Raw genomic sequence first — 9614 nt, forward strand, 5'->3', positions numbered from 1 at the left:
GCAACCTCCGCCTCCTGGGTTCAGGCAATTCTCCTGCCTCAGCTTCCTGAGTAGCTGGGATTACAGGCACGTGCCACCATGCCCAGCTAATTTTTTGTATTTTTTTAGTAGAGACGGGGTTTCACCATGTTGACCAGGTTGGTCTCGATCTCTTGACCTCGTGATCCACCCGCCTCGGCCTCCCAAAGTGCTGGGATTACAGGCTTGAGACACCGCGCCCGGCCAATGGCAAAATTCTTAAAGGAAGGCTTACAAGTTTTAAAAAAGTTAAATTTTGATAAGATCCATATATAAATACATTCCTAACATGCAAATGAGATGCTGAGGAATCAGCACTGCCATAATGTTGGATGAATACATCCTTCATTAGCAAAGTAAAACAATTATTATTACCGAGTACTTCAATCACCTCTGAACATTCTTTAGCATCAATGTTCATAAAAAGTTGAGTTTCTGTGCTCATCAAGTAAAATTCTTCTAACGGTATATCTGCCCACATGAGTGTCAGACAAAATTATCCGGTATTCCTAGCTACTTAAGAGCTATATGATTCCTTTATTAGGAAGCAACACACACTTTTATTTAAACCATTTTTAGGGCGGCAAGAAATGCTGACATTGCTTTAAAAGCTGATACTATCTATGATGATAAAACTATAATTAACTGTTAGGCACAATTTATGTGTAATGAGAAAAACACAAATTATCAGTTTTTGTTAAGGAAGAGATTTCATTAGAAGGGCAATGCTATAAAGCAGGCTCAATAGGATGCTATACCAAAATCGTCAGTACAGTTAAATATTCTTCCCATAAATACGTACACTGTCCTTGCTGGAAAACATTCAGATACCCAAGTTTTAGCAAAAGTCATTGTACCACCTGAATAATTTGTTTTACTTTCTCCAACCAACAAAAGGAAAAACATCTTTCTCCCTCAATTTTTTGAGAAGAGATTGAATACTTGTATCTTTTACAGTTGCGACTATTACTTTAAGTCATGTTTGCTTCATAAAAGGTAGGGCCAGGCTGAGTGTGGTGGCTCATGCGTGTAATCCCACCACTTTGGAGACCAAGGGGGCACAGATCACTTGAGGCCAGGAGTTCAAGACCAGCCTGGCCAACATGGTGAAACCCCATCTCTACTAAAAATACAAAAATTAGCTGGGTGTGGTGGCATCCGCCTGTAATCCCAGCTACTCGGGAGGCTGATGCAGGAGAATTGCTTGAACCTGGGAGGCGGAGGTTGCAGTGAGCTGAGATTGGGCCACTGCACTCCAGCCTGGGCAACAGAGTAAGCCTCTGTCTCAAAAAAACAAATAAACAAAGCAAAACAAAAAACCAAACCAAACAAAACAAAAGATAGGGTCAAATATATAAAAGTCTGAGAAATATGTTAAGACCTAAAAGAATAACTGGACAGGTTAGGCTGTCAGTGGTTGTTGTCCATTCACTAAACTCAGTATTCTTTACATCACAGTTTTATGTGTATGTGGTTTGGCTTTCTCATGAAACAAGGTTATTCACAAATGTCTTTTAAAATAAAAAGAAGTGTGGCTAATTATGGATTATTTTTATAATTATTTCACATCTAGAAATCCATCTCTCTTTTCCTTGGGTTACAAGAAATGAGTTTCTACACACAGTAACTATTTTCTAATAATCACAGCATTACACTTCAAAAAATTAGGCACAGAAGGAACATATCTCAAAATAATAAGGGCCATCTATGACAAACCCATAGTCAACATCATTCTGAATGGGCAATTCCCCTATGAACTGGAACAAGACAAGAAGGCCCACTCTCACCACTCCTACTCAATATAGTACTGAAAGTCCCAGCCAGAGCAATCAGGCAAGAGATTGCTGGCATTCAAATAGGAAATAAGAGGCATTCAAATAGGAAATAAGAGGCATTCAAATAGGAAAAGACATAGTCAAATTTTCTCTTCACTGACAATATGATTCTAAACCTAGAAAACCCTAAAGATTTCACCAAAAGACTCCTAGACCTGACAAACAACTTCAGCCAAGTCCCAGGATACAAAAAAGATATACAACTATCAGCAGCATTTCTATATACCAATAATGTTCAAGCTGAGAACCAAATCAAGAATGCAATCCCATTTACAATAGCCACACAGACACAAAAATACCTAGAAATACACTTAACTGAGGAGTTGAAATATCGCTACAAAAACTACAAAACACCGCTGAAAGAAATCATAAATGACACAACAAATGCAAAAGCATTTCATGCTCGTGGCTATGATAAACCCATAGCCAACATCATTCTGAATGGGCAATTGCCCTAAGAACTGGAACAAGACAAGGAGGCCCACTCTTGCCACCGCTACTCAACATAGTACTAGAAGTCTCAGCCAGAGCGATCAGGCAACATCATATCATTAAAATATCTATACTGCCCAGAGCAACCTACAGAATCAATGCTAACCCTATCAAATTATCAATGTTATTTTTCACAGAACTAGAAAAAATTATTCTAAATTCATATGGAACAAAAACAGAGCCTGAATAGCCAAGGCAATCTGCAAGGCTACCCCAAAAGAGCATAGTGCTGGTACAAAAACAGATACATAGACTGATGGAACAGAATAGAGACTCCTAAAATAAAGCCACACATCTACAACCAACATATCTTTGACAAAGGTGACAAAAATAAACAACGGGGAAATGATACCCTATTCGATAAATGGTGCTGGAAAAACTGGCTAACCATATGCAGGAGAATAAAACTAGACCCCTATCTCTTACCACATACAAAAATTAACTCAAGATGGAGTAAAGGCTTAAATGAAAGAGCTCAAACTACAAAAATTCTAGAAGGAGATATAGGACATACTTTTCTAAACATTGTCTTAAGGAAATATTCATGATGAAGACCCCAAAATCAAATGCAACAAAATTAAAAATAGACAAATGAGACTTAATTAAACTAAAGAGCTTTGGCACAGCAAAAGGAACTCTCTTTTTATTTTATTTTATTTATTTATTTATTTTAGAGATGGGGTTTCTCCATGTTGGTCAGGCTGGTCTTGAACTCCTGACCTCAGGTGATCCGCCCGCCTCGGCCTCCCAAAGCGCTGGGATTACAGGCATGGGCCACCACGCCCAGCCCTAAAAGGAATTCTCAACAGAATAAACAGACAACCTACAGAATGGAAGAAATTATTTGTAAACTATACATTTGACAAAGGACTAATACCAGAATCTATATGAATCAACAAGAAAAAAATAAAGAACCCCATTAAAGTGAGCAAAGGACATGAACATACTCTCCTCAAAAGAAGACTATACAAGCTGCCAATAAACATGAAAAAATACTCAACACCACTAATCAGAGAGATGCAAATCAAAACTGCAATGAGATACCATCTCATGCCAGTCAGAATGGCTCCTAAAAAGTAAAAAAATAACGGTGGTGAGGTTGTACAGAAAAGGGAATAATTATACACCATTGGTGGGAATGCAAATTAGTACAGCCCCTATGAAAAGCAGCTTGGAGATCTCAAATAACTAAAAATAGAACTCATTTGACCCAGCAATCCCATTACTGGGTATATAACCAAAGAAAAATAAGTCATTCTACCAAAAAAGACATACGCACAGCAGTATCCACAATAGCAAACACAAAGAATCAACCTAGGTGCCCATCAGTGGCAGAATGGATAACAAAAATGTGGTACATATACACCACAGAATAGTATGCAGCCATAAAAAAGAATGAAATCATATCCTTTGAAGCAACACAGATGAAGTGAGAGACCTTTATCTTAAGTGACAATATGATTCTAAACCTAGAAAACCAAATACTGTTATGCTCTCACTTATAAGTGGGAGCTAAATCTTGGGTTCACACAGATGTAAAGATGGAAACTAAATAGACAGTGAGGACTCTAAAAGGAGGGAGGGCCGGGCGCGGTGGCTCAAGCCTGTAATCCCAGCACTTTGGGAGGCCGAGGCGGGTGGATCACAAGGTCAAGAGATCGAGACCATCCTGGTCAACATGGTGAAACCCCGTCTCTACTAAAGCTACAAAAAATTAGCTGGGCATGGTGGTGAGTGCCTGTAATCCCAGCTACTCAGGAGGCTGAGGCAGGAGAATTGCCTGAACCCAGGAGGCGGAGATTGCGGTGAGCCGAGATCGCGCCATTGCACTCCAGCCTGGGTAACAAGAGCGAAACTCCGTCTCAAAAAAAAAAAAAAAAGGAGGGAGGGAGGGAGATGAGATGAGGACTGAACATTTTTTATTAGAAACTATGTATACTACCTGGGTGATGGGATCAATAAAAGCCCAAACCTCAGCACCACACAATATACCCTTTTAACTAAACCTTCACACATACCCTCTGAATCTAAAATAAAAACAGAAATTTTTTAAAAAAATTGTGATAATACACAAATGTATATACATTATACTAGTAAAATATATTGTGTCTGGCCCAAATCTGCAACACTGGAAAAAAAGTTTAATGTAATATTACTGCCAAAATGTTTTTAATTTAATTTATTTATTTAGAGACAGGGTCTCACTTTGTCACCCATGCTGGAGTGCAGTGGTGCAATCACAGTTCACTGCAGCCTCAATCTCCGGGGCTCAGGTGATCCTCCCACTTCAGCCTCCCGAGTAGCTGGGACTACAGGCGCATACCACCACGTCTGGCTAATTTTTGTATTTTTTGCAGAGACCGGGTCTCACTATGTTGTTCAGGCTAGTCTTGAACTCCTGGGCTCAAGCGACCCTACCCCCTCAGCCTCCCAAAGTGGTAGGGATTACAGGCACGAGCCACCATGCCTGGCCCAAAATGTTTTTTAAATGGTCAACGAAATCAGTTCACTTTAGGGTAAGACTGATGCTCGTTTTAGATCTGGTAATGATTCTGATACTCCACAGAACTACATTATTTTTTTCAGTTGTATAGGAGAAAAATGCTGACAAGCACGCAGAGTGAAATAAACAGTGTGCTAAAATAAAGTCTAGAAAGCAGTACATTTTTAATGATGGGCCAAAGACTGAATACCATTTATACTGTGTATTTAAGATATTTAAACATGATATGGAAAATTATGCATACTTTTATAAGGCGGCATTCTTTTAAAACACCAGTTAGCTTAAAATATCAGAAATGATTGTTAAACCAATTTTCATTAACATAAACCACTAACAATATGATGAACCAAGATAGAAATAATTTTTTAAATGCTTCTCTGATTTTAGATTGGAAACCACTTACATCACTTCTTTATTCCTACGAGGCCCTTCGAAGGGTCTAAATGGCAGTGATCCAGTAGCTGCATGGTAAAATGTTACCCCAATGCTCCAAAGATCAACTGTTGCTCCATATTTCTTCTGATGATCTTTCCTTAGCACTGCTCTCTCATACATATCAGGGTGCTAAGAATAAAAAAAAAAAGGATGAAAAATCTATGAACTTGTGGCCAATTTTATTAAAGAAATGGATACTCAACAATGCTTAGAAATTCTATTTTGTTTTCCTAATAACTTCACTTCCCCAATCTGAAAAGACTTTCACATCTTCCCCTCCCTCCTCAAACCTCCACCACTACCTCCTTTGATCCTCAATTTTGATGGACTCAATTCATAATTTAATGTAGAAATAGAAGCAATCAGACCAGCACTCCATTATGTCCTTTACCAAATACAACCTACCTGAATCTGTGTCTGTTCTCTCTTTTTTTTTTTTTTTTGAGATGGGGTGGAGTACAGTAGCTTGATCTCGGCTCACTGTAACCACCGCCTCCTGGGTTCAAGCAATTCTCCTGCCTCAGTCTCTTGAGTAGCTGGGACTACAGGTGTCTACCATGATGCCTGGCTGATTTTTGTATTTTTAGTAGAGACAGGGTTTCGCCATGTTGGCCAGGCGGGTCTCAAACTCCCGACCTCAAGTGATCCACCCGCCTTGGCCTCTCAAAGTGCTGGGATTACAGGTGTGAGCCACTGTGCCTGGTCAATCTGTGTCCATTTTCCAGGCCTACTTTCCAGTCACAGTTGAACTGCGCCTATACACGGCCAACTTTTCCATCTGTGCTATGGAGCTCATCATATCATCTTGCCAATTCCAGAACTCAATTCTTGTAATTATCCCACTTATTTTATGCATCAATGTTTCCTTCTGTTCTGATTCATTACTTTCTGCTTACAAACATGCTTTAATATCTCCCATTTTAAAAGATCTCTAAATTGACCACAAAACTCCCTTCAACAATAACCCAATTCTCCGCTTCCCACCACAGCAAAACTTCTCAATACAGCTGTCCATGCTTATTATAACTGCCTTACTCCCTCATCTCCCATTCAGGCCTAATGCATTAAATATCATCTGTATGCTTTACTTCCAAAACTATCTAGGCCCTGAGCTTCAGATTCATATATCCTACTGTTCTCTGATGTCTAAAACACAGCTCAAACTTAACATATCCAAAATTGACTCTTGGTCTTCCCACTTAAACTTGTTTCCTTCTAATCTTTAAGTAAACAGTTCCATCACCTATCTAGCTACGCAAACCCGAAAACAACCAGGCAGCCTTGATTTCTTTGCCTTACCCCTCAAATGTAATCTGTCAGGGTAAGCCCATTTAATTTAATGAAATTAAATTCTCTAGAATCAATTCAGAGGACTAGCTTGACTGGGTTCACTGGGGATCTAGTGACATTAAACACACATCCTTACACACAGGAGATACTACGCCAAGCTTGTCCAAGCTGCAGCCTGTGGGACGCATGTAGCCCAGGAGAGCTTTGAATGCAGACCAACACAAATTCATAAATTTTCTTAAAACACTGAGGGTTTTTTTGCGATTTTTTTTTAAGCTCATCAGCAACCATTAGTGTATTTTATGTATGGCCCAAGACAATTCTTCCAATGTGGCCCAGAAAAGTGAAAAGATTGGACCCCCTGCACTATATCATAGTCACTGAGAACAGATGGAGCTTCTAAGAAATTGTTTAGAAGCTTACAGAACCTGACAGAGATTCTGATGGACATTTTGTTTTGCAGAGAATAACAAGTATAACCAGTGGTCACACACAGCATGGCCTCCTCCCATCTGCCTTCATGAAAGTTACACACTGGCAACTTGAAGATTTCTGGAAGATAAATCTTAAAAAAGGGTACGTATGGAGCAAAGTAGAGTTACCACCTAAATGATCCCTTAGCAAAACAATTCCTTATAACATTGTGGGATTTGGCTATGGCCCAGGGGACTGGGAACCAGTGGCAGAAACACTGCTGGGAGGGGCTTCTAAATGATGCAGTCTGTGAATCTCGTTCCCAACTGATCACAATCTCTGAATTTTTGGGAGTGGGATGGGGTGGGGAGGGGATGGAGACGGGGGCAGAAGAAAGACTCTTTTGAGAATACACTTTAGTGAGGAATCAGAATGCAGACAAGTATAAGACCTGGGTACTGAAATGAGTGTCCAAACATATGTCTACCAGGTATATCTCAGTGGCTTTACTGGTTCTGTAGCACACCACATTAAGTGATTATTTTCCAAAGAAGTGACTGCCAAACCTTTGACTTAGCCGCCAGTACCTAATGTGTAAATGGTGTCGTGAACAGGCCAAAAGTACCTGGATATGCCTGACGCCTTCCGGAATATAAAGCCTCCTGGGAAGAAGAGACACGGTGATTCTAGGAGACAAAGAGGGACCTCTCACAAGGTGCAATAATATACTGCCTAACTGGTATAGCTGGAAGCTATTCCCTGGGAGTGAATAACTTGGAATGGCTTGACACATGCTGGTCTGATACATTTGTACCCACTGGCTCTTTCCTGATGTGCTACTGGCTTGGTGTCTGGGCCTGGGCTATTGCATCTGGAAAAAGAACAGAAGGATAAAGCTATTCCAAAGTTTTCAGGATTTTATTACTGAGATCATATCCATCATATTAAAAGCAGTAGAAGAGAGAGTGTGGTGGCTCATGTCCTGTAATCCCAGCACTTTGGGAGGCCAAGGTGGGTAGATCACTTGAGGTCAGGAGTTTGAGACCAGCCTGGCCAACATGGTGAAACCTCATCTCTACTAAAAATATAAAAAATTAGCTGGGTGTAGTTGCATATGCCGGTAATCCCAGCTACTTGGGAAGCTGAGGCATGACAACTGCTTGAATCCAGGAGGCAGAGGTTGCAGTGAGCTGAGATGGCACCACTACACTCTAGCCTGGGCAATAGAGTAAGACTGTCTCAAAAAATAGAAAAATTAGCCAGGTGTGGTGGTGTGCACCTGTAATCCCAGCTACTCGGCAGGCTGGCACACAAGAATCATCTGAACCTGGGAGATGGAGGTTGCAGTGTGCTGAGATCATGCCACTGCACTCCAGCCTGGGTGACAGATTGAGACTGTCACAATAACGAACAAAAAACAGAAGAATGTTTTCTTTGGACTTTAACATACAAAAGAGAGAGGATTTAACACCTAAGTGGGGAATTCCTGGGAACTTCAAAATGAGAGACGTTTTCAATTAAATATGGAATATTGCTAGGCTGCTGAGCTTTAGCCTATTATTTATCTCATTTTATAACTTCTGGTGCACTGTATTTGATTATTTCCCACTCTGAAATAGGAAATAAATAGGTTAGAGTTAAATTTCAGCCTAGAGTACAGCACGGACTTGGAGTTAATTTATTTAATGTTTTGATCTTTCCAATTTAAAAGTCTTAGAGGCAAAAGCTAAACTATAGTCCTAAGAGGTTACATGAAAGATTAATAGTTGGTATTGGAGGAGCAACCTCATAAAGGCTGGTATAAGACTGCTGTTTGCTTGTTATGGTAATCATAATAATTGGGAAAGGCTAGTGGTATTTAGTGGGCAGAGACCAAACACTGAAGGACATACTGCAGTATATATGACAGTTCTGAAAAATGATCCTCCTATGTATAGCCTGAATGACTCTGAAATATCCTGCCAGATACTTGTGCAGGTGAGAAATCTATTTTCAACTCCATTTTATATATAACAAAGCATTTTTTGTACAGTTTTTCCAAGAATGTAACTATATTATAAATCTACTTTGTTTAGTTAGAAAATTTACCCAAAATTGTTCACCACTTTGGAAAACCATGTCAACAACAATACTACCATTTGGGATATGATTCACTAATACAACATGAGTTATCGCAGCACTTGTATTCGAAGTGGTATTACATACAAGTGCAAACATATATGACTACTTCATTTGTTTGCTTATGAGGCTGTTTCTAAATTTTTACATATTAAATATCTATTATTATAAAATATTTTCCTCTACATTATTATTAAGATATTATGCTATTTTAATTAGGTATGCAGGTTTATATTATCTAGGAATTTCATTTCAAGATATTAAAGGGCCAAGGCGGGTGGATCACGAGGTCAAGAGATCGAGATCATCCTGGTCAACATGGTGAAACCTCGTCTCTACTAAAAATACAAAACATTAGCTGGGCATGGTGGCACGTGCCTGTAATCCCAGCTACACAGGAGGTTGAGGCAGGAGAATTGCCTGAACCCAGGAGGTGGAGGTTGCAGTGAGCCGAGATTGCGCCATTGCACTCCAGCCTGGGTAACAACAGTGAAACTCTGTCTCAAAAA

The 9614-nt window shown here is 39.7% G+C and overlaps 1 protein-coding gene across 1 annotated transcript in view; it reads right to left on the minus strand.

Annotated features, from left to right (window-relative positions):
* The window catches only part of TBK1 (TANK binding kinase 1), a 54359-nt gene that overhangs the window by 24621 nt on the left and 20124 nt on the right, over positions 1–9614 (minus strand). The window contains exon 6 of the mRNA XM_017507308.2: positions 5252–5412. Coding sequence (XP_017362797.1) covers positions 5252–5412 — 161 coding nt within the window. The remainder of the gene's footprint in view (positions 1–5251; positions 5413–9614) is intronic.

Source organism: Cebus imitator, unplaced genomic scaffold (assembly GCF_001604975.1).
Source record: "Cebus imitator isolate Cc_AM_T3 unplaced genomic scaffold, Cebus_imitator-1.0 Scaffold372, whole genome shotgun sequence".
In the NCBI taxonomy this organism is placed as follows: Eukaryota; Metazoa; Chordata; class Mammalia; order Primates; family Cebidae; genus Cebus; species Cebus imitator.